General features: G+C 43.8%; 1 protein-coding gene across 2 annotated transcripts in view; it reads right to left on the bottom strand.

The window, feature by feature from the left end:
- Positions 1 to 25,591, bottom strand: part of crkl (v-crk avian sarcoma virus CT10 oncogene homolog-like) — a 100,906-nt gene that overhangs the window by 62,599 nt on the left and 12,716 nt on the right. The window contains exon 2 of one of the 2 annotated variants that reach the window (XM_070887521.1): positions 5,165 to 5,312. The exons of the other annotated variant lie outside the window; for it this stretch is intronic. Coding sequence (XP_070743622.1) covers positions 5,196 to 5,312 — 117 coding nt within the window. The 3' untranslated portion in view covers positions 5,165 to 5,195. Of the gene's footprint in view, positions 1 to 5,164; positions 5,313 to 25,591 lie in introns of those variants that run through there. 2 annotated transcript variants of the gene reach the window in all.

Here is a 25,591-nt window from a genome sequence, read left to right as displayed (position 1 = left end):
GAAAATGCATTGTGGTCCTTCAAATCAACCTGCTGCCTGGCCTGCTATGTGTGAGAGTACTCATGTCACCCATCCTGCATCCACCCTTGCTGTTAAACATTTTACTGTTCTGATGTATTTTGCAGAACATGATGATGATGATGCTGCCAACCCTGAGAATCCTGAAGATACAGAACAAGAACCAGTACAACCAGATGCGGACGATCCAGACTGGATGATGGCGGCGATGACTGAAATGTCTACAGGGGAGAGCTTCCAAATTAATGTTTATGAGCCCCCATTAAGGGGCATCAGAGTTTCAACCCCTTGCATAGGTTCTGGTTCCACCTTCCATGGTTTTGATTCCAACATTGTAGGTCCCAGTGGTGCTGGTGATATAATGGAGCAGTTTACACCCATTCACCCACCATCCCAGCCCACGGCTCGCACTCGAGTGCTGTCGTCTGGATCACCAAGCGCCCCACCATCCCAGCCCGCGCCTCTCTCTCTAGTACTGCCGTCTGGAACACCGAGCGCCCCACCGTCCGTGCCCGCGCCTCCCAGTGTAGTGGTGCCACGAGGCAGATCCAGGCAGAGGAGAAGGAGATTGGAGACACGCTCTCCTGCGATGCAGCGTTCAACAGATGCGGCTCAGGTTGTGGTATTGGGTACGGAGACCAATGAGCTTACCCGATCACTCATCTGTAGCGTCAGTGCAGTGGGTGAAGAAGTGACGGTCCTGACGGGAGAAATAGCAGTAATGACACGGGAACTTAGGGAGGGAATGGCCGAGGGAGTGCAATTGACTGCATAGGCCATCAGGGAGGGCATGCAAGTGGCGGCACAGGCCATCATGGAGGTAGCTGCTGCAATAAGGGCACACTGCCCCGCCAATCAAATGACACCCCCATGAAAAAGTTGACATTCACTGAGATGTGGATGAGAGATGGTTGCAGCCTTTCTTTGCTGCTTTTGTTCTTGTTCTTGATGTAGCTGTAGTAGCGTTTTTCAATTTGAAATTGCTTTCTAACTTTTGTAAATTTACAACTTATAAGTGATCTTAGGGTTTTTAAGTGATCTTATAGTATAAATGCTCTCACATTTTGTAACTTATTTAATTTTGCATCTAAAAAGTGATCTTGAAGTTTAAGTGATCTTAAGAGTGTAAGATTTTTCACATTGAAATTGTTTTGTAACTTTTGTAACTTTACAAGTTTATAAGTGATCTTAAAGTTTTTAAGTGATCTTCAAGGGTCATATTAAAAAGTAAAGTTTGATACAAATATTTTATTACAGTGACGTTTACTTTTCAATAAATTAGTTTTTCATTAAAACTGATTCATCTTCCATTAACACAACACAACGTAGGAACAACTGCAAAAAAATAAACATGTCCACGCGCAACAGTGGTCAGAGCCCGCAGGCATCAGTAATTAAAGCGTTCACGGATGAGCTGCTGGCGCAGGCTCGAGCAATCGTTAAAGGAGCACGATGGACGGCCCTCCTCCGACCTGGTGCTCCGGCATCAGTCACTTGCATGCTTTCCTGATCGTTGTCATCATCCACATTCTGCTCTTCCATGATACTATCATCATGCACTGGACTCTCACGTGGGTCTTCTGGTTCCACTACCAGCTCCTGCTGCCTCATGATGGCTAAGTTATGGAGCACACAACAGTGAACTGACCGACAATCTGAGGAGAGTATTGCAAGTGGCTTCCAGAATGGTCCAGGCATCGGAAACGCTATTTCAATATGCCAATGATCCCCTCAATGATGCTGCGCGTCGTAATGTGTGCCATGTTGTATTGACGGTCAGCTTCCGTCCGTGTCACACGTAGGGGGCATCATGAGCCAGGTGGTCAGGCCATACCCTTTGTCTGCCAGTAGCCAGCTCTGCCCTTCTGGCTGCTGCTCAAACATGTCAGATATAACGCTGTCACGTAGGATGAACGCATCATGGGTGCTGCCAGGGTGTCTCGCATCAACTGATATGATGCGCTGCTTGTCGTCACACACGAGCTGCACATTGATGAAGTGGAAACCTTTTCTATTCCTGTATTGCTCGGAATCCTCCACAAGTGCTTGGAAGGCTATGTGGGTACAATCAATGCAGCCCTGTACCTTTGGGAAGCCGGCAATCCTGAAGAAGCCCACAGCCCTCTCATGAATCGCTTGTGCGGTCATTGGGAACTTGATGAAGTCATTCCTCCGCGCATACAGTGCAGCCATGACCTGGTAAATGCAGGCATGTATTGCATGTCGAGAGATGGCGCACACATCTCCAGTTGTAGCCTGAAATGATCCCGAGGCATAGAAGGAAAGTGCAGCTGTTGCCTTCACTTCAACAGACAAGGCAGTTGGCGTTCTGCTTCTGGGCTGCAAATCTGCTCTCAGCATATCACAGATCTCAGCGACAACTTCGCTGCGGAAACGCAGCCTTTTGACACAATCAGCCTCGCTCATATCCAGGTACGAGCGCCTGGCTCGATATTGCCGACGTGGGTCAGGTCTCCTGCCCATCAGCCTACGGGCTATGATGTTTCTGGTGCGGTGAGCTCTAATCAATTCTTTCCAATGCAGTGAATCGCTGGCGAACCATTGCATAATCCGTGGAGCTGACAATGCAGCACCCATTCTGCAAATTTAAGTTTCAAACTGGCTATCTGGCTGCCTTTCCCTGTCCTTGGCCAAATGGCCTCAGTTACCCTCGCAGCTAGAAGGCTGCTTGCTGTGTCTTCGGCCGCCGTCAGCCATTGCCGCTGCCCCGATCTCATGGCCGAAAGACCTCAGCTTCCCTCGCAGCTCGAAGGCTGCTTGCTGTGTCTTCGGCTGCCATCAGAAACTGGCCGAATGGCCTCAGCTTCCCTCGCAGCTCGAAGGCTGCTTGCTTGCTGTGTCTTCGGCTGCCGTCGAGCCACTGACGCCAGCTCGAAGGGTGCTGCTGCTTCACACAGGTAGGAATATTCAATATTTTGTCTTTGCTTTGTTTATAATTTTTTTATTCAAGATGGCTCTTTATTTGTATAAGTAAGACTGTTGAACGCTTGTAGAATTTAATTACCCCCCCGCCCCCCCCCCCCTACCAGTTCCCTACGCCTGATTTGTAAAGTATAGGCAAGGTTTTTCTGAGCTTACAAAAATCTACACTTACTCCATTCTAAGTTAGTTTGGAGTAAGTTTTCACTGCCTAAACTTTCAAAACAGGCGTAAGTGGCCGGACACGCCCCCTTTTGAGAAAAAAAATCTGTTCCAAAATGAAACTGTTCTAACTGACTAGAACTGATGCAAACTAAATGCCGAGAATTTCAAATTCTAAGATACTCCATTCTAAACCAGTTGCTCCAAAAAAATAGGAGCGACGCAGGCCGAAACTTGACCCCTATAATTGGCCTCAGAGCTTATTGGGTCGTGGTTGGGGGGGAAGAGAGGGGTGGAATGAGAAGATAAAAAAGCAAGAAGTCACGAGTTCCCACTCCCCTGATCAGTGTCCAGCATCTCCTGCCAGGAGTGTATGCTGAGTTGGTACTTGGACTGGGCTCAGCTCTGCTAATTCAGTCAATGCCTCGTGAGCAATAAGCAATAACATGGGCACGTGGAGCTGTACCTAGCAAGGGAGTAGATGTGATTACATAGTCAATTCCGAATAGGGATACACAACAAACTTTCTTCAATGAAATTAAAAGAAATTCCATTGCTAATTCAAAAGGAAAACCTGGAAATAAAAGTTATGCCAAAATGAAATACATGCTGGACTACGATGGTACTACTGCTGCGTCCCTTTCTCTGGTTACTGTAGCAGGGGATGGGGACAGAGAACCATGGAAAGGCGGCAGTGGCAGCAGGAGCTGTAATGCTGCATCTCTCCTAGGTACACAGTCAGAATCCATCTGCAGGCTGCTTGTGTAGATATGGGGTGATGGCAGGATTCAGCTTGGCTGTGATCCCTCCTTGGTTGAATAGCCCTCAGTCACACACTCCAGATTCGAAGAATAGCCCCGTGGGCAAGGTACCAGGGGCCTGCCAGCCCCTTGGAGCTGTACACCAGCAAAGGAGAGGGGGGAAAATTAACTTATTTACCAAACTACTTCCATTCTCTCCTGCACAAGGATGACTAATCCAAAATCCTGAACAGGATTCAAAATGTTCCCCCAAACATCTGTTTCGTGATGTTCAGCACACCAGTGTCAATCCACTGCCAAGTTTCACAGACAGAGAGCATCACAGTCTGGGAGTTTACAATCACTTCTGTGACATGTATTTGAGACCTTGGGGTGGATTTTCTCCCTGGACTTCAGGTGACTGCGCAGCCAATAATCCCAGTCCACGGAGGACTAGGCCGCATTAGCACCAGGCTGGTGTCCGAGACCAAGCGTTCTGGTCTATTCCCAATAGCATCCAACCCCACGAAGAAACATCAGTGGGAGTTGGGGCCGACGGGGGAGGAGAGAATAGAATCAGCTGTGAAAGGCCCCTGCTCTCGAACTACATACTCAATGAAGCATGGCTACATGGAGGATGTAATGATCATCCAGGTTGCTTTATTGATATTTTCTACGCTTCTGCTCATGAAAGCAGATAAATCAACTACTCGTCCTTTTGAGACAAGGAAAGCACCCACCACTCTACTCCAGCTTCCTATGATTAGTTGGGAGGCAATGTCGAAGTGTCCTGAACATAGTACATGAGAGAGAATCAGAGCACAAGCCAAACCAATCATTACTCAACATCCATCTATGCTGACTTTTAAGCCGGGAGGGAACTGGAAATGATTAGGAACAGGAACCCCTCCCTGGCTGATTTCCCCCCTCCCCAGCCCAAAGACAACAACGCCAACTGTTGTGGCGCCTCAGCGCGGGGATAACACTCGGCGCGGGGATTACAGGATTGCACCCGGCACAGCCCAGAGATGAACCCTGAGTCATCCCTGGTCTGCAGGGCTCAATTCCACAGGGGGCAATGCATTAACCAACAATCAGCAGGGGAGTTTCCATCAGAGATTTTAATTTCTGAAGACTGGAGAAAAGTACCCAGAGGGCACAACGTGCATGTTCCACAATGCATAACTGGTGATTTTGAAGAGCAGGCAGAGAAACCTTCCCAGTGGACAGCAGTACTTGGACTAATCTTGCAATAACATAAAAAACTCTATTCAACAGCAAACTGCTCAAGAGAGATCAGCTCCAAAGTCATTAAGGAGAATGCCTACCTGTGTGTTAAACACTTCCCAAACTCAAAAACACTTGGGGAAATTGTGGTTTCTTCCAAACATTTTGTCGCGGAGAAAGGAGAGTTGCGATACCGCAAGGACCAGGAATACGCCACTGGAATGTCTAAACTCGAGAGCAAGATCTCAATTTAATATTTTGTACAGACATAATAAAATAGATTAATTGCTTAGTTCTGAACCTTTGCATTACTATAATTTCTTTCCAAAATTAGTTTAGGACTTCACTTAATATTTAATTTAAATAGGACATTCATTTTTAACAAATAGAGCAAGTAGACTGGGGTTACTTAAAATACTTGACTCTCTAGTTAGTTAAAAACCACGCTGCATCATTCTTGAATCAGCCAGTTTCTCTCCTTTGAAAGCTCCATGGCACAGGTACAGGAGGTGGTCATTCAGCCCCTCGAACATCTTCCGTCATTCAATGAGATCATGGCTGATCTGCGATCTAACTCCATATCCATGGGCCTTTCCCATATCCCTCACTACTTTTGGTTAACAAAAAGCTAAGAATCTCAGATTTTAAATTAATTGATCTAGCATCAATTGCCATTTGCGCACATTCTAACATACTGCACGCTCACGGCCCTTTGCTAATGTCTGCCTTCCACCAGCTTGTGGGAAGGCACTACATTTCAGGGCTGTGTGGACTGGTATCTGCAAACAACTCTCGCACTAATGTTCCTTTCGGTGGGCCCATATCTAACCTTCACTTAGCACTTCCACATAACAGCAGAAATGAGGAACCTACCTGGCCAAGCAAGTACGTGGAGCTGCACTTAACCACAACATTGGAGGACCGAAGCACTATCACATTTGAAGTATTTCTCTATACGTGTATATAAATCAAACATTGACATCATGCCTAAAAATGATCTCATCATTGCCTGGGACCCGAGTCTGTTCCACCATTCAATGAGATCATGGCTAATCTGTATCTCGACTCCATTTACCCCCCTTGGTCCTGTAACCCCCATGTCCCTTGCCTAGCAAAAATCTATCAATCTCAATCTAACAATGCGGATGCATTCAGAAGGGAAATGTATCAATTCCTGATTCAGTAAAGAGCCGCAGGTTCTTGGCTCGGGGTAGGCAAAATAGGACTCGGATGAATGAGGGGCAAATAACTGTTTACCGCCACATTATGCTTTTGTACCTGCCCATTAGCTGTACTGACAAGCGGCACCTGAATAGAAGTGGAGGTCAAGGGTTTGCCTCTCATCGACTCGAGTACTTGTCAGCTTTCCACAGCACAAGGGCTTACAGGAGATTTGATTTTTAAACTGTAAGGTGCGAGTCCACACATCACTCATCCATCAACTGCAACATTGCACAATATCGATTGCGGGTTATCAAAGAAATGGAATCAAAGTTAGGGAAGGCTTGGTCCCTGGAAACAAATGATATTCCATGCCTCTCCAGAGCAACAGAATAAAGCCATTCCTCTTGTTCTGCAACCGTGTTTTTTCCCTCCTAAAGGCACCTGTTCCTTGCTCGGTTACAGTTCCACCGTTATCAGTAACCCTCTGGTACTTTGCCAATGTGGCCATTATTCATATGTGAACCTGGACAGTGAGGGTCAGTGGGCTATCCGACCACTGGATAGACAGGGAGAGCAAGAGAAGCATCCAAGCAAATCCAGCTCTCGTCTTCATTTAACTCTCAACAAATGCACACTACTATCAAAGATCCTGGTAGAATGTTACCAGGAGTGGTAACCTTGGGTGACTTTTCCCACAATAACCTGGCGGCATCGAGTTCTGCACCACCACTCAAGCTGCCATAGATCCACCTTCGGATCATTTCCAGCCCAGCTACCTGATAAGCTTGCAGAGCCAATGAGTGAACTTGAATCATTTAGTTGAAGGCAGCCTATTTATACTGAAAATCTCTGAGGGCAAGGAGCAAGATTCAACCTTGAAATGGCATTTCACTGAATAAAAGCAGCTAGTGAATAAAAAGAAATACTCTCTCATTGGTAGCCTGGTGCCCCCTTGCCCTTTGAGCAGGTAGTCCATAGTAAGTCCAGTGAAGAAGAGCATGACGGTCTGGTTGCAATGGAGAATCTGATGGAGAACCTCAGCAGACGACATATTGCAAGTCGGATCCAATCGGATTCTAAGATGTTTACAAAATTGGGATTGAGTGCCCTTACTTTCTCTTCAAAAGGAGATAAAGAGTTGGCATTAGTGTACAGAAGGTGGAATTGCCTGCTCCTCAGAGAAAGAACCTCATTAAATCAAAGCTATTTCAAAACTTCAGCCCTATCATGAAGGAGGGGATGGGAGGTGCCATTACAGCATGCCAAATTTACATAGGCCAAGTGTCAATAAAATTATGCAAGGAATAGGCACAAAGGAGTACTCAAAAAGGTAGGTTTAAGCATATTATCAGAAAACTGAAAGAAGGGTGCCCAAAGCCAGGCATCATTAGCCTGTGGAAAGGAAAAGAGAGATCAATAGAATCAGGGGAATGAGAGAGAGAGGCAAGTCAATCAAATGGTGTCAAATGGTGCTGGTTTAACCATAGCTGGGATCTTTTGGATGCAAACTGTTTTAGTGATGTTGATTGAAGGATGATAACTAAAACAGATTGTCTAGTCATTATCAAATTGCTATTTGCGCAACCTTGGTGCTTGCAAATTGACTGCCGTGTTTTCCACATTAGAACAGTGATTACAGTTTAAAATTGGCTGTAAAGCACGCTGGGACGTCCGGAGGTCATGAAAGGCTCGATATAAATGCCAGTCCTTTTTCTTTCAAATCAGGCCCGTACATGAAAGATGTGCTGCATTTAAACAAGGAAGACTATCTGTTAAAATATAGATACACAATCTGAGGTTCAGACCAGGTATGGAGGGAGAGGGATAAGATTTAATTAGAAATAAGCAGAGGGTTGGCAAGAGAAGGGGGAGAAAAATATATCTGCAGGTCCAAAAAAGAACGTAAACTTTACAGGGGGTGGCAAAATCAGCTAAAAGCATTTTGAATAAAAACACTTGAGGCAAAGGCAGCGACAGGATATTATAATGTCATGATGATCAAAAGATGAGTGAAATCATTTTGCAGGAGTGCATGTTAAAAGGGGAAGAGACTTGGCCTTTTTCACAATGATTTGGATATAACGTTATCCCAGGAAAAACACAAAATAAGATCATCTGGTTTGAATTAAAGGTAGAAAGAAAAACTTGTAGTTCTATATCTCCTTTCATGACCACCAGACATCCCAATGTAATGTAGGAAATGCAGCAGCCAATTTGCACACAGCAAGCTCCTACAAACAGCAATGTGATAATGACCAGATAATCTGTTTTAGTGATGCTGATTGAGGGATAAATTTTTGGCTCTTCTTCGAAATAGCGCCATGGGATCTTTTAATTCCACCCGAGAGCGCAGACGGGGCCTCGGTAGAACGTCTCACCCAAAAGACGGCACGGTGCCTCCGACAGTGCAGCATTCCCCCTGGAGTGCCAGCCTGGATTTTTGTGCTCAAGTCTCTGGAGTGGGACTTGAACACACAACCTTCTGACTCAGAGGCGAAGGTGCTGCCCACTGAGCCACGTGTTTAACAAGGATAAATTCATATCTCGGTCTAGTTTTTAAATAATTAGAATAAAACCCATGATAGAGCATCAGTGAAGCCTTTAAGATCAACACAATGACATTGATCCAGCAACCAGCTGAAGGATCAGGAGGAACATGTGGCTTTAAAACAAGGATGAACTGAAGAAATTCATTGAAAGAACGGCGTTGAATATGTAAGAAAAATATGTACACCTAAAAATTAAATAAATTTATCAAGCACATTACAGCAATAAAAATGTAAGCGAAACAGGGGTAAGACAAAGATTACAAGGGAAAAGGCTGAAAACTCAAGACCATAGGCTTCAGTTCAAACAGGCCAAACGTGCAAAAGGATCAATATCTAAAAATAATCTTTCACTAGCTCAGTTGCAGGGGGAAGTATTAAAAATTCTTAAAGGGGACAATGAAACCAAAGATGAAAATTAAAATACGAAACATATTTTCAAGAAGTCTTCAAAGATGATAACATTAACTTGCTACCCAATATTTGTAGTACAGTACACCTAATATCTGAGAGGATTTTGAAGTTGAGATTGACAAATCCTTTGGGCCTGATGGCATTATCCGTAAAGGTGATTAAAGGAGGACGTTTACTGGACATCAACTATCATCCCGAAGGAACCATTGAGCACTGGTGATGTTTCATAGCTAGAAGCAAGTAAATGTAGAACCTGGATTTAACAAAGGTGACAAATCTCACCAGATAACTGCACGCCAATCAATATTCAGAACTACTTTAAGGGGTACAGGAGGGGGGTAACTGGTCCAAATACCACTTGGCTCCTGTTCCTGATGCACCTCTGATGGAACGGTGCAGAAGGGGACAATGGGCAAGGATAAACTTGGGCTTGGCTGTGATGTTCTGCGATCAAAGAGCCTGCCAAAACCCGATGTCTGGGCCCGTACATAAAGAATGGTCACGTTGGTACGGTTCTGGACAGCTCAACATAAAACAAGACAAAAAAGTTGCTCATCTGAAGCAGCTTGGGAAACAACATTGAATGCAGCAAAAAGTCAACAGAAATTCTCCCAGCAACTTTTAAAATGTGCTTCACAGATCATATTCCTATCTGCAGCCTGTTTTCCTTTCTGTGGGGATTTACCACTCCAAGTCGCCCTCTCAGCAGACTGCTCCAATAGATGCACACTATAGGAGTGCATTGAGCAGCTAATGCGCAGCTCTCTCTCACGCAGCTGTAGTCCTAACTGAAACAAGGCAGAGCGCTGGAAGCCAATGGCATTGCAGACCGACAAAAATGTAGATGATCTCTGAACACCTCATGCAAGGATTCCACAGGATGTTGAATACTGCAATTTGCAAATGAGGATACATCTGCCTTAAGTAGGCAGTCTATATTGGGGCTATATAGAGACCAGAACAAAAACAGTATGAACAGGGACAGGAGCAGCAGTACACTCTCCGGAGACTTCAACAACACACAACAGTGTTGACATCCACTGCGGGGTACCTGGCAAGAACTTCCATGATGATAGTCCGATCAGCATCCTCACTTGTCCTTTAAAATCATTAAATTCAGATCAAAAAAGAGAGCAAATCCACCACACCTTGCACATCCCTTCATTTCCTCAATTATCCCACATGAATCTACAATGTCACTGGGATGTCAGCCAATTGCAACATAACAAGAAATAGGAGGAGTAGGCCATATGGCCCCTCGAGCCTGCTCCGCCATTCAATAAGATCATGGCTGATCATCGACCTCAACTCCACTTTCCTGCCTTATTTCCATATCCCTTGATTTCCCTGGACTCCAAAAATCTCTCTCAGTCTTGAATATACTTAGCACCCACAGACCTCTGGGGCAAAGAATGCCAAAGATTCACAACCTCTGAGTGAAGAAATTGTGTGAAGTTTTTATTTTACATCCACTTCAATTCTGAACACCACTCAGCACTTCAATTAGCCATTTTGTCCTCCCAACCTTGTGCCTGGAGGAAGCTGTCAAATACTGGGTGAAGTCCGGCTGGTCACAGGTATATCTCTGGTGGTGGAAGCAAGATTGAAATAAGCATCACCCAATATTTAAGCATACTAGCAACTTTTCCTAAAGCTTATTAGTACCAATACACTCAATAAGCCTTTCTTTCTTGCACTACTCACAAGTGAAGAGAGAACAAAAGACACATATTACTTCCAGTAAAAGTGACATTTCTAAAAATCCATAGACCAAACTGACTATGCATCTTTTGTAAATGTTTTTGTCAGATTAGTTTGCATATCAATTTCTCAGTTTGAAACTCTTTTAAAGAATCAAATGCTTGTCACTGCAATGAAGTCCCATGAGGGCATTAAGATTTACTTTAGCAGAATATGTTTTTGACAGTTCAAGTGGAAAGTACACAATTATAGATTTACTCAGATCTCATTTGCTCTTGGTAAGTTGAAGGATATACTTTAAGATATCAACATTATACAATGCATTACTCTGCTGCCAAGGCACAGCTGTGTGTAACCTGGTGTATCCTCTGGAAGCCACAGGCCTAAAGGCTGTGCTTTCATAAGAACATAAGCAGGATTAGGGCATACTTGAGCCTGCTCCGCCATTTAAAATCATGGCTGATCTTCGACCTCAACTCCACTTTCACCATATCACTTGATTCCCTTAGTGTCCAAACATCCATTAATCTCAGCCTTGAATATACTCAAAGACTGAGCATCCACAGCCCTCTGGGGTAGAGATTTTCAAAGATTCACAACCCTCAGAGTGAAGAAATTTCTCATCTCAGTCCTAAATAGCTGAGACTATGACTCCTAGTTCTAGATTCTTCAGCCAGGGGAAACAGCCTCTCAGCATCTAACCTGTCAAACACTAAGAATTTTATAAGTTTCAATGAGATCACCTTTCACATTCTTCTAAACTCCAGAGAATATAGGCCCATTCTACTCAATTTCTCTTCCTAGGAAAACCTTCACATCCCAGGAATCAATCTAGTGAGCCTTCGTTGCACACTCTCCAAGGCAACTATATGCTCCCTTAGGTAAGGAATCCAAAACTGTACACAATACTACAGGTGTGGTCTCACTAAAGACTTCCTTACTCTTATACTCCAACCCCCTTGTAATAAAGGCCAATATACCATTGTTGATTGCTTGCTGTATCTGGATGTTAACTTTCTGTGATTCGTGTACGTGGACACCCAGGTCCCTCTGAATACCAACATTTACTAGTCGCTCAGCTTATTAAAAAAAATTCTGCTTTTCTATTCTTCCTACCAAAGTGAATAATTTCACATTTCTTCACATTATACTCCATCTACCACTTTCTTGCCCACTCACTTAACCGTCTATAACCCTTTGCCCAGCCTTTCCTGTGTCGGTTACAGTGCATTCACAGCATAAGGTTAGCAATCTTGTATTGACACCAAAGCTATGGAGTGCAAATTGGTATTCAAAGCCTGAACTGACTCTGAAGCAGAGTAAAGACTGCCTCCCCCTTGCTACAGTCACTTTGTGGCTTTAGGATTCAGGCTGCATTTATACTGTAACTGCAGTATTGATGAAAAATGGAATCGCATCGCACTGACACGGTGATCATAGTGTGACAGCACCAGAGACTAATTACTCAGGCACATCTTGAAGTCTGAGATATCAGAACAAAACCAGAAACAAATGGCTGGATTCCTTTTCCTTATCCTCATTTTTTTTTTAAATACGCTGTTAGAGCTCAACTAAAACAAAATCAGTTTTACTAATTGCTTCTTCATTCTTAATGTTCGGATTTTCTAATTGTTTTTAAGGTGTGTCTCTGGTACTTTTCACTCCTGCTTTTAATTTGTACAGTATACTCCTTACCCACTCAGTTGTGATTTGTTGCGTATGACAAATTAGAACATACAGCAGACAAAATGCATGTTAGATGCAATATACATGTTGACTGGTATGCACGAAGAATATTTTGAGCTGTAGAGCACTAGGACAGGTACTATCATCATAGGCAGTCCCTCGGAATCGAGGAAGACTTGCTTCCACTCCTGAAGTGAGTTATTTGGTGGCTGAACAGTCCAATACGAGAGCCACAGACTCTGTCACAGGTGGGTCGGATAGTCGTTGAAGGAAGGGGTGAGTGGGACTAGTTTGTCACACATTCTTTCCGCTGCCTGAGCTTGGCATTGAGAGTCGAGGTGTTCAGCACCCTCTCGGATGCACTTCCTCCACTTAGGGCGGTCTTGGGCCAGGGACTTCCAGGTGTCAGTGGGAATGTCGCACTTTATCAGGGAGGCTTTGAGGATGTCCTTGTAGCGTTTCTACTGCCCACCTTTGGCTCGTTTGGCGTGAAGGAGCTCCGAGTAGAGCACTTGCTTTGGGAGTCTCATGTCTGGCATTCAAACTATGTGGCCTGCCCAGCGGAGCTGATCGAGTGTGGTCAGTACTTCAATGCTGGGGATATAGCCTGGATGAGGACACTGATATTGGTGCGTCTGTCCTCCCAGGGGATTCGTAGGATCTTGCGGAGGCATCGTTGGTGATATTTCTTCAGCAACTTGGTGTCTGCTGTACATGGTCCATGTCTCTGAGCCATACAGGAGAAAGGAGGAGGTACTACCTGTGACAGTGAAGAGCGTAAAGTGAGAGGAGAGATCACACAATGTATCACACAACAGCACAGTATACTGAGCTGAAGTGCATGTTATTCCATAAGACGTCAGTAAGATTAATCCAAGCCTGCCGATAACACAAGTGTCATCGTGCCTCATCAGCTGTCGAAAATCTAACTATGTAAACGTGAATGCCGATCCAATCACGTGTACAATATTGGACATTTAATCTAGTTGGACTTACTCAAGTCCTTGATTCCGCGACTGCTAGATCAGCCACAATTGTTTTTGATATACAGATCTGCAAAGCTGCGCCCCTTCACCCCTGTTGAAAAATTGTTCCTGCACAATGTTACCCAAAAGTTTTTTTTTTTTTAAAGTCAATAAAATTGCTGAAAGTGGCCTTTGTTCTGGAGAGAACGGTTTCTCTTCTGGTTACAGAATGCCACGTGATGCTAGTCAGGTGGCTGGGCTCGAATTTTAACAAAGAGCAGCAGGAAAACCACTAGAAGGTTCGCTCCTGGACGTGAATTGCTCTGTTGCTCCAGGAAATGATACACTGCTCCAAGGGACTGCTTGCTATTGCTGGAGCTTCTGCAAAAACACTTTGGCCTTGCTGTATTTGCACTTTTGTATGGTTTGGTGGTTTAACATGGTGCGTGGTTTGATCCTATTTTTAAAAGGGTTTCATATTTACTGATTGTATTTTTTCCTCCTTCTGAAAGGGAATTTAGGAGTGATTTTGCAAGCCCCATTTCTAGCAGTCTCTCGCACTCTACAGGATTACGGATAAGAGAATCTGATGCACGTCCCAATTTAGAGAATCAGAAGCACCAAAAATCAGCTGAACTGTTCTCCACCTTCGATTCCTCAATCTGTGCGCTCTAGACAGAGTCTCAGTGCCAGGAGCAAGGCCTTGCAGGATCAACCCTTCTGTCTTTAAAATGCAACGAGAGGATTCGAATTTACTGTTGAAAGTTGCACTTCATTTGCACCCTCAAAGCCTCCCTGATAAAGTGCGACATCCCCACTGACACCTGGGAGTCTGGCCATAGACTGACCAGGTAAAAATAGCTGTAGATTTGGTGCTCAACACCAGTAGTAGTCTATAACCCAGGGCAATAATTCTTTATAGGCAAACATTTTTAAGCGGCCATACTGTTGAACTCAAAAAGCTGGTCTTGTGCCAGGCCTGAAAGTTTTCTCCCTTTTCCTTCCTATTCTGTTCTTTCTCCAACAGAAAGTTTTGGTTACACATTTGAATAATTCAAGCCCTCTCCAGGGTTTTGCCCCAATATAACCATTTTCTCTGGAAGCAGCTGTTAAAAAGGCAGTAATCTGCTTCACATCACTGAATAGCCAGATGCTTAGAAATAAAGTTTCTCAACACACCTGACCAGGATAGTATAGTCTTTAACAAATTCTACGTACAATCAAGTACAAGAAAGATGACTAGAACACACACTAGAGTAAGTTGATAGTTAGAGAGAGCACTTATACAAAATAAACATTGTCCACAATGCACTGCCTCATTATAAGGAAAAGATACAAGTAGTTAGACAGAATTTTGCAGAATAGGCTGGGGTTTGTGTTCTTTGGAACAGAGGAGGCTGAGGAGAGACCTTATTGAGGTGTATAACATTATGAGGGGCCGAGATAGAGTGGATAAGAAGGACCTATTTCCCTTAACAGCAGGGTCAACAACACGCAGGCATCGATTTAAAGTAATTGGATGGAGGTTTAGAGGGGATTTGAGGGGGAAAAGTTTTCACCCAGAGGGTGGTGGGGGTCTGGAACTCACTGCTGAAAGGGTGGGAGGGACAGAAACTCTCAACACATTTAAAAAGTACTTGCATGTGCACCTGAAGTGCTGTAACCTACAGGACTATGGACCAAGAGCTGGAAAGTGGGATTAGGCTGGATAGCTCTGTGGGCTGGCGCGGACACAACGCGTTGAAATGGCCTCCTTCTGTGCTGTAAATTTCTATGATTCTATAGAACGGAAATACAATTATATTTGTGTCACATGCACAATCTCCAAGCCCCAAAGTACTTACATTAATTGTTGACCGACATATATTTGTAACGGTTACATTTTAAGAGGTGCACACTTGTCCAAGGGGAAAACACAGTCCCCAGTTAGAATGCTACCATAGGCAGATGACTCCTAAGCAGAACCATTCTGCTTTCTCAAGATATTGAAACGGGCTTCATCTTTAATTCAAAATAGCTATTGATCTTCAGACGTAGCACCCATCACAACTCTCCACTGGCTGGAGTCATACCTAGCACAAAGGAAGACCGATGTGGTGGTTGGAGGTCAATCTTCACAGCCCCAGGACATCGTTGCAGAGCAGTGTCCTAGGCCCAATCATCTTCAGTTGCTTCATCAATGACCTTCCCTCCATCATAAAGACAGAAGTGGGGATATTTGCCGATAACTGCAGTGTTCAGTGCCATTCACAACTCCTCAGATAATGAAGCAGTCCATGCCCGCTTGCAGCAAGGCCTCGACGACATTTAGGCTTGGGCTGATAAGTGGCAAGTAACACAAGTGCCAGGCAATGACTATCTCCAAACCACCGCCCCTTGACATTCAACAGCATTACCATCGCCGAATTCCCCACCATTAACATCTTGGGGGTCACCATTCACCAGAAACTTAACTGGACCAGCCACATAAATACTGTGGGAACAAGAGCAGGTCAGAGGCTGGGTATTCTGCGGCGAGTGTCTCACCACCTGACTCCCCAAAGCCTTTCCACCATCTACAAGGTACAAGTCAGGAGCATGATGGAATACTCTTCACTTGCTTGGACAAGTGCAGCTCCAACAACACTCAAGAAGCTCAACACCATCCAGGACAAACGCTTGATTGACTACCATTCACCACCTTAAACATTCACCCCCTCCACCACTGTGTCTGCAGTGTGTGTATGCACTGCAGCAACTCGCCAAGGCTTCTTTGCCAGCACCTCCCAAACTTGCAACCTCTACCACCTCAAAGGACAAGAGCAGGAGGCTCATGGGAACACCACCACCTCCATGTTCCCGACTTTGAAGTAATTCACCGTTCCTTCATAAGAACATAAGAAATAGGAGCAGGAGTAGGCCATTTGGCCCCTCAATCCTGCTCTACCATTCAATATCAGAGCTGATCTGATCATGGACTCAGCTCCACTTCGCTGCCCGTTCCCAATTACCCTTTACTCGTTTATCGCTCAAAAATCTGTCTATCTCCGTCTTAAATATATTCAATGACCCAGCCACCACAGCTCTTTGGGGCAGAGAATTCCATCGATTTACAACCATCAGAAGAAATTTCTCCTCATCTCAGTTTTAAATGAGCGACCCCTTATTCTAAGACTATGTCCCCTAGTTTTAGTTTATCATAGAAACATAGAAAATAGGTGCAGGAGTAGGCCATTCGGCCCTTCGAGCCTGCACCACCATTCAATATCACGGCTGATCATTCCCTTTCCTGTTTTCTCTCCATACACCTTGATCCCTTTAGCCGTAAAGGCCATATCTAACTCCCTCTTGAATCTATCCAATGAACTGGCATCAACAACTCTCTGCAGCAGGGAATTCCACAGGTTAACAACTCAGTGAAGAAGTTTCTCCTTATTTCAGTCCTAAATGGCCTACCCCTTAACCTAAGACTGTGTCCCCTGGTTCTGGACTTCCCCATCATTAGGGAAGATTCTTCCCGCATCTAACCTGTCCAGTCCTGTCAGAATCTTGTAAGTTTCTATGAGATCCCCTCTCATCCTTCTAAACTCCAGTGTATAAAGGCCCAGTTGATCCAGTCTCTCCTCAGATGTCAGTCCTGCCATCCTGGGAATCAGTCTGGTGAACCTTCGCTGCACTCCCTCAATAGCAAGAACATCCTTCCTCAGATTCGGAGACCAAAACTGAACACAATATTCCAGGTGAGGCCTCACCAAGGCCCTGTACAACTGCAGTAAGACCTCCCTGCTCCTATACTCAAATCCCCTAGCTATGAAGGCCAACATGCCATTTGCCTTCTTCACCGCCTGCTGTACCTGCATGCCAACTTTCAACAACTGATGTACCATGACACCCAGGTCTCGTTGCACCTCCCCTTTTCCTAATCTGCCGCCATTCAGATAATATTCTACTTTAGTGTTTTTGCCACCAAAGTGGATAACCTCACATTTATCCACATTATACTGCATTTGCCATGCATTTGCCCACTCACGTAACCTGTCCAAGTCACCCTGCAGCCTTTTAGCGTCCTCCTCACAGCTCACACCGCCACCCTGTTTAGTGTCATCTGCAAACTTGGAGATATTATACTCAATTCCTTCATCGAAATCATTAATGTATATTGTAAAGAGTTGGGGTCCCAGCACTGAGCCCTGCGGTACTCCACTAGTCACTGCCTGCCATTCTGAAAAGGACCTGTATATCCCGACTCTCTGCCAACCAGTTCTCTATCCACGTCAGTACATTACCCCCAATACCATGTGCTTTGATTTTGCACACCAATCTCTTGTGTGGGACCTTGTCAAAAGCCTTTTCAAAGTCCAAATACACCACATCCACTGGTTCTCCCTGTCCACTCTACTAGTTACATCCTCAAAAAATTCCAGAAGATTTGTCAAGTGTGATTTCCCTTTCATAAATCCATGCTGACTTGGACCGATCCTGTCACTGCTTTCCAAATGCGCTGCTATTTCATTTTTAATAATTGATTCCAACATTTTTCCCACTACTGATGTCAGGCTAACCAGTCTATAATTACCCGTTTTCTCTCTTCCCTCCTTTTTTAAACAGAGGTGTTACATTAGCTACCCTCCAGTCCATAGGAACTGATCCAGAGTCGATAGACTGTTGGAAAATGATCACCAATGCATCCATTATTTCTAGGGCCACTTCCTTAAGTACTCTGGGATACAGACTATCAGGCCCCGGGGATATATCGGCCTTCAATCCCATCAATTTCCCTAACACAATTTCCTGCTTTATAAGGATATCCTTCAGTTCCTCCTTCTCAACTAGATCCTCGGTACCCTAGTATTTCCGGAAAGTTATTTGTGTCCTCCTTCGTGAAAACAGAACCAAAATATTTGTTTAACTGGTCCGCCATTTCTTTGTTCCCCATTACAAATTCACCTGAATCTGACTGCAAGGGACCTACGTTTGTTTTCACTAATCTTTTTCTCTTCACATATCTTTTGAAGCTTTTGCAGTCAATTTTTATGTTCCCAGCAAGCTTCCTCTCATACTCTATTTTCCCCCTCCTAATTAAACCCCTTGTCCTCCTCTGCTGTATTACAAAATTCTCCCAGTACTCAGGTTTGCTGCTTTTTCTGGCCAATTTATATGCCTCTTCCTTGGATTTAACACTATCCTTAATTTCCCTTGTTAGCCACGGTTGAGCCACCTTCCCCATTTCATTTTTACTCCAGACAGGGACGTACAATTGTTGAAGTTCATCCATGTGATCTTTATGTTTGCCATTGCCTATCCACCGTCAACCCTTTAAGTATCACTCGCCAGTCTATTCTAGCCAATTCACATCTCATACCATCAACGTTACCTTTCCCCAAGTTCAGGACCCTCGACTCTGAATTAACTGTCACTCTCCATCTTAATAAAGAATTCTACCATATTATGGTCATTCTTCCCCAAGGGGCCTCGCACAACAAGATTGTTAATTAGGACTTTCTCATTCTAGGAAAGGAGGTGGGGTGGCGTTGCTGGTTAAAAAGGAAATTAATGCAATAGTAAGGAAGGACATTAGCTTGGATGATGTGGAATCTGTATGGGTGGAGCTACGGAATACCAAAGGGCAGAAAGCGCTAGTGGGAGTTGTGTACAGACCACCAAACAGTAGTATTAATTTCCTCTTTAACCAGTAACGCCACCCCACCTCCTTTTCCTTTCTGTCTATCCTTCCTAAATGTTGAATACCTCTGGATGTTGAGTTCCTGGCCTTGGTCACCCTGGAGCCATGTCTCCGTGATGCCAATTACATCATATCCGTTAACTGCTATCTGTGCAGTTAATTCGTCCACCTTATTCCGAATACTCCTTGCATTGAGGCACAGAGCCCTCAGGCTTGTCTTTTTAACACCCTTTGCCCCTATCAGTGGAAATATCATCTCTGCATCCATCTCGCCAAGCCCCCTCATTATCTTATATGTTTCAATAAGATCACCTCTCATTCTTCTGAACTCCACTGTGTATAGGCCCAACCTATCTTCATAAGTCAACCCCCTCATCTCCAGAATCAACGTAGTGAACCTTCTCTGAACAGCCTCCAATGCAAGTATATCCTTCCTTAAATACGGAGACCAAAACTGTACATAGTATTCCAGGTGTGGCCTCACCAATACCCTGTACAGTTGTAGCAGGACTTCTCTGCTTTTATACTCCATCCCCCTTGCAATAAAGGCCAACATTCTATTTGCCTTCCTGATTACTTGCTGTACCTGCATACTAACTATGTTTCAAGCACAAGGCCCCCAGGTCCCATTGTACTGCAGTACTTTGCAATTTTTCTCCATTTAAATAAAATTTGCTTTTCTATTATTTCTGCCAAAGTGGATAACCTCATCACATTATACTCCATCTGCCAATTTTTTGCCCACTCACTTAGCCTGGGGTTTTTATCCCTTTGCAGATTTTGTGTGTCCTCACAATTCACTTTCCCACTCATCTTTGTATCAGCAAACTTGGCTACATTACACTCGGTCCCTTCAGCCAAGTCATGAATAAAGATTGTAAATAGTTGAGGACCCAGCACCGATCCCTGCGGCACCCCACTAGTCACTGTTTGCCAACTGGAAAATGACCCATTTATCCCGACTCTGTTTTCTGTTAGTTAGCCAATCCTCTATCCATGCTAATATATTACCCCCAACCCAGTGAGCTTTTATCATGTGCAGTAACCTTTTATGTGGCACCTTATCGAATACCTTCTGGAAATCCACATACACTGGTTTCCCCCTAATCCACCCTGCTCATTACCACCTCAAAGAACTCCACCAAATTTGTCAAACATGATTTCCCTTTCATAAAACCATGCTGACTTTGCTTGATTGAATTATGCTTTTCCAAATGTCCCGCTACTGCTTCCTTAATGATGGACTCCAGCATTTTCTCAACGACAGATGTTAGGCTAACTGGTCTATAGTTTCCTGCTTTTTGTCTGCCTCCTTTTTAAAAAAAAAAGTAGGACTCTTCATCGTCACTGGGTCAAAATCCTGCAACTCTCTCCCTAAGAGCACTGTGGGAGTACCTTCACCACACAGACTACAGTGTGGCTCACCACCACTTTCTCAAGTGTAATTAGGGACGGGCAATAAATGCTGGCCTTGCCAGCAATGCCCACAAGCGATGAGCGAATTTAAAAAAAAAAATCATTCTCAACTTGAATCCATAGACTGTCGGATTCAGATGCCACTGCAGCACTTGAACATATAATCGAAGCCCAGATTCCATGCGCTAGTGAGGGAGTGCCATACACCAGATTAGGTGTTAAAGCGAGGACATTTGCTTGTTCCAAAGGTTTGTGAGATCAGAGATCCCATGGCACTGCTCAAAAAACTATCATGGGTCCTAGTAACATCCCTTCCTCAAGCAATGTCATGAACAGAAGCACAGGTCAACAGGGCACTGAGAGACATAACGTTACAGTAACCTCAATCCAGAAGTAATGCATTGCAGTTCAGATACTTGATGGGATAAGGAGCCACAAAAATAATCAGTTAAAGTAAAATAATCATCAGTGTGATGGAACACTAAAGTACACAGACCATTACAGCTCCTGATCTGTGCTACGTTAGCTGACCTCAGCCAACATAGTGGTGTGTGGGGTGGGCTCAGGAAGCAGCTAAGTAACTCTTTTGGATAGCTCATTACATACTAATTCTCCTCTTCCCGCAGTATCACCGAAACTAATATAAACTCATTTTTTTAAATCCTCTTCTCTTCCCAATGTCTCCCTTTCCTGAAGACACGAGTCTTTACTGGGGTACAGTTTGGGGAGTTGGTTGCCTGCATCTTGTCCAAGTGCTATTACTCATGTTTCAGCCTGGAGAGTTAATATCTGGAGACTATTTGACCTCAGGGGTATCACAGCCAAACCAGATATGAATATATTATATATATAAACCCACACACCCCTTCAGCAAGAGTTACTGGGTAATGATCTTGAGCCATGGCAAATTTTCCCTTCTCTAACCCAGAAACAGTGGCCAATTGCAGCACTCCCAATTAGAGCAGATGAAAGCTGGCGCCTTTCTATTCTATATGATTAGCTACTCATTATAAACTCAGTCATCGGGAAAGGACGATGCAATGATTAGATATGGTATGGTACATTCTCAAAGCTCTTGCCAGTTTGGTTAGCCCAGCACTTCTGATGAAGTGATTCCAATTCCACATGCTTCGCCAGAATTCACAGGTGGGAGTAGTCTATAGGCCCCCAAGCAGTAGCCACACTGTAGGACTGAGTATAAATCAAGAAATAATGGGGAAGATACTGTAATAATCATGGGCGATTTTAATCTTCATCTGGATTGGACAAATCAAATTGGCAACGGTAGCCCTGAGGAAGGGTTTATAAAGTGTATTCGGGATGGTTTCTTGGAACAATATGTTGTGGAACCAACCAGGGAGCAGACTGTTTTAGATCTGGTAATATGTAATGAGATAGGATTAATAAATGATCGCATAGTCAAGGATCCTCTAGGGAAAAGTGATCATAGCATGTGAGAATTTCAAATTCAGTTTGAGGGTGAGAAACTTGGGTCTCAAACCAGTGTCCCGAACTTAAATAAAGGCAATTACAAAGGTATGAAGACAGAGTTGGCTAAAATGGACTGGTAAAATAGATTAAAGGATAAGACGATAGATAAGCAGTGGCAGTCATTTAAGGAGATATTTCATAACTCTCAGCAAAGATTTATCCCAGTCAGAAATCTCTAAGAGAAGGCTGAACTATCCATGGCAAACTAAGTTAAGGATGGTATCAAATTGAAAACAAAGGCATACAATGTTGCGAAGATTCGTGGTGAACCAGAGGATTGGGTATTTTTTAGAAACCAGCAAAGGATGACTAAAAACATAATAAAGAGGGAGAAGATAGATTATGAGAGTAAACTAGCAAAAAATATGAAAACAGACAGCAAGAGCTTCGACAGGTATATAAAAAGGAAGAGAGTAGCTAAACTAAACGTTGGTCCCTTAGAGGATGAGACTGGGGAATTAATAATGGGAAACAGGGAAATGTCAAAGACTTTGAACAAATATTTTATATCGGTCTTCATGGAAGAATACACCAAAAACTTCCCAATAATAATAGAGAATCAAGGGAGTATAGAGAGGGAGGAAACCAAAACAATCACTAGAGAAAAAGTTACTCAGTAAACTAATGGGACTAAAGGTGGACAAGTCCCCTGGATCCGATGGCCTGCATCCTAGGGTCTTAAAAGAGGTGGCTGCAGAGATAGTGGACGCATTGGTTGTAATCTACCAAAATTCCCTGGATTCTGGGAAGGTCGCAGCAATTGGAAAACTGCTAAATGTAACGCCCCTATTCAAGGGAGGGAGACAGAAAGCAGGAAACTAGACCAGTTAACCTAACATATGACATTGGGAAAATGCTACAATTCATTATTAAGGAAGTAGTAGTTGGACATTTAGAAAATCATAATACAGTCAAGCAGATTCAGCATGGTTTTATGAAAGGGAAATCATGTTTGACAAATTTGCTGGAATTCTTTGAGAATGTAACGAGCAGGGTGGATAAAGGAGAACCAGTAGATGTAGGGTATTTGGATTTCCAGAAGGCATTCGATAAGGTGCCACATAAAAGGTTACTGCGCAAGAAAAGAACTCACGAGGTTGGAGGTAATATATTAGCATGGATAGAGGATTGGCTAACTAACAGAAAACAGAGTGTTGTGATAAATGGGTCATTCTTGGGTTGGCAATCAGTAACTAGTGGGGTGCCACAGGGATCAGTGCTGGAGCCTCAACTATTTACATTCGATATTAACGACTTGGATAAAGGGACCGAGTGCACTATTGTCAAGTTTGCTGATGATACAAAGGTAGGTGGGAAAGTAAGTTGTGAGGCAGACATGAAGAATCTGCAACGGTTAAGTGAGTGGGCAAAAATTTGGCAGGTGGAGTTTAATGTGGAAAAATGTGAGGTTATCCATTTTTGTCGGAAGAATAAAAAATCTAATTATTTAAATGAAGAGATTACAAAATGCTGCGGTAGATGGATCGGGAGTCCTGTTACATGAAACACAAAATGTTAGCATGCAGGTACAGTAAAGCAAGTAATTAGGAAGGCAGGGAGTATGGCGTATAAAAGTAGGGAAGTCTTGCTACAACTGTACAGGGTATCGGTGAGGCCACACCTGGAGTACCGCGTACAGTTTTTGTCTCCTTATTCAAGGAGGGATATACTTGCATTGGAGGCAGTTCAGAGAAAGTTCACTGGGTTAATTCTAGAGATGAAGGGGTTGTCTTATGAAGAAAGGTTGAGCCTATGCTCATTGGAGTTTAGAAGAATGAGAGGTGATCTTAATTGAGACATAGGATTCTGAGGGGGTTTGACAAGGTAAATGTAGAGAAGATGTTTCCCCTCATGGGGGAATCTAGAACTAGTGGGCATAGTTTCAGAATAAGGGGTCGAACATTTAAAACAGAGATGAGGAGGAATTTCTTCTTGAGGGCTGTGAATCTTTGGAATTCTCTACCTAAGATAGCTGTGGAGGCTGGGTCATTGAATATATTTAAGGTGGAGATAGACAGATTTTTGAACTATAGGGGAGTAAAGGGATATGGGGAGCAGGCAGGAAAGTGGAGTTGAGGTAGAAGATCAGATCAGCCATGATCTTACTGAATGGTGGAGCAGACTCGAGGGGCCAAATGGCCTACTCCTGCTCCTATTTCTTATGTTCCTGGACCTTCAGGTTACAGAGCTCTTTTGCTGAGGGTTGGTAAACAATTTGCTCCAAGACCTTTGACAGTGCTGCTCTTGAACTCAAGGGTCAGTCCAAGGGCCAGAAAAATTGATCAAGCTAATAAAAAGACATGGCATCCTTATAAATGGGAGTATGGAGAACAAAGCACAAGACCTCATGCCAAAATGAGAAAGTCACTGGTTAGAATATTATGTCCAGGTTTGGGTATCTTTGGCATGAGACGCTTCACTTATGATAACAGATTACAGAAACTGGGACTATTTCAACAGATCAGAGTTCTGGTAGGAGCTCAAAAATTTTGACTCAGTAAAGCTGCTTGGTGAGCCAGTAACTAAAGGGCATAAACTTTAGATTATGACCAAAATAAATGAAGAGGTTAGAAAATGTGCTTTTCTTTTTACACACTGGATTGTTAGGATGCAGAATGCTTTACCAGAGTGGTGGAAACAAGATTCACAATAGCTTTTAAAAAGGTGAGTGGAAAAATGTTGGGAGACGGAAAGATTTGAAACAATAAAGCACAAGGACCAAGTAGATAGCTCTTCCTGTGCTGCAAAAGTCTTTTGACTGTATGCAAAGAACCATGGGGAACCTACAACCTATCCGCATTACTCCATGAACTACCAGCGATTCCAGCAGCAAGGAACAAACCGCAACCATCAAAGTTCAGACAACAAACAGAAAATGCTGCAAACACTCAGCAGATCAGAGAGCGAAGAGAGGAGTTTACGCAAGTTGACAAAGGGTCCACACCAATGTTCCGTCTAATTTTAATTTTAGTTGCACTGTCCCTTTAACTAGCTGCGCAGCCCATTCAAATGTTTGTGCACACACGGTTTTGTCAATGTAAAAGCTAGTGAGTGGTCTGCACAGGACCTGTAGACCGCTGCGCAGCTTAGCGGGAACAGTAACAACTCTTGTTGTCTCAACAGATGCTGCCTCACCTGCTGAGTGTTTCCAGCATTTTCTGTTTTCATCTCAGACTTCCTGAATCTGTGCTATTTTGTTTTATGTTCAGACAAACAGGAATGTCTTACTGACTCTCATCTGTAGCAACAGTTGAGACACTGCTTCAGTACTAATGACTGATAGGGAGAAGTTACCCCAAACTCTTCCCCTTTCCAATTTCTATCATTATCTATTAAGCCATTCAGCAGTTTAGAATTGACCGCAATCCATCCTCATTTGGCTGGTCTGCAGACACGAGCACCTCCAAACTCAATTACTTAAATACTCTCCATTGGTATTTGCCTAGATCCCACTCTCAG

Source organism: Pristiophorus japonicus, chromosome 8 (genome assembly GCF_044704955.1).
Source record: "Pristiophorus japonicus isolate sPriJap1 chromosome 8, sPriJap1.hap1, whole genome shotgun sequence".
Taxonomy (NCBI): Eukaryota; Metazoa; Chordata; class Chondrichthyes; family Pristiophoridae; genus Pristiophorus; species Pristiophorus japonicus.
This window is presented reverse-complemented; position numbering and strand designations above follow the sequence as displayed.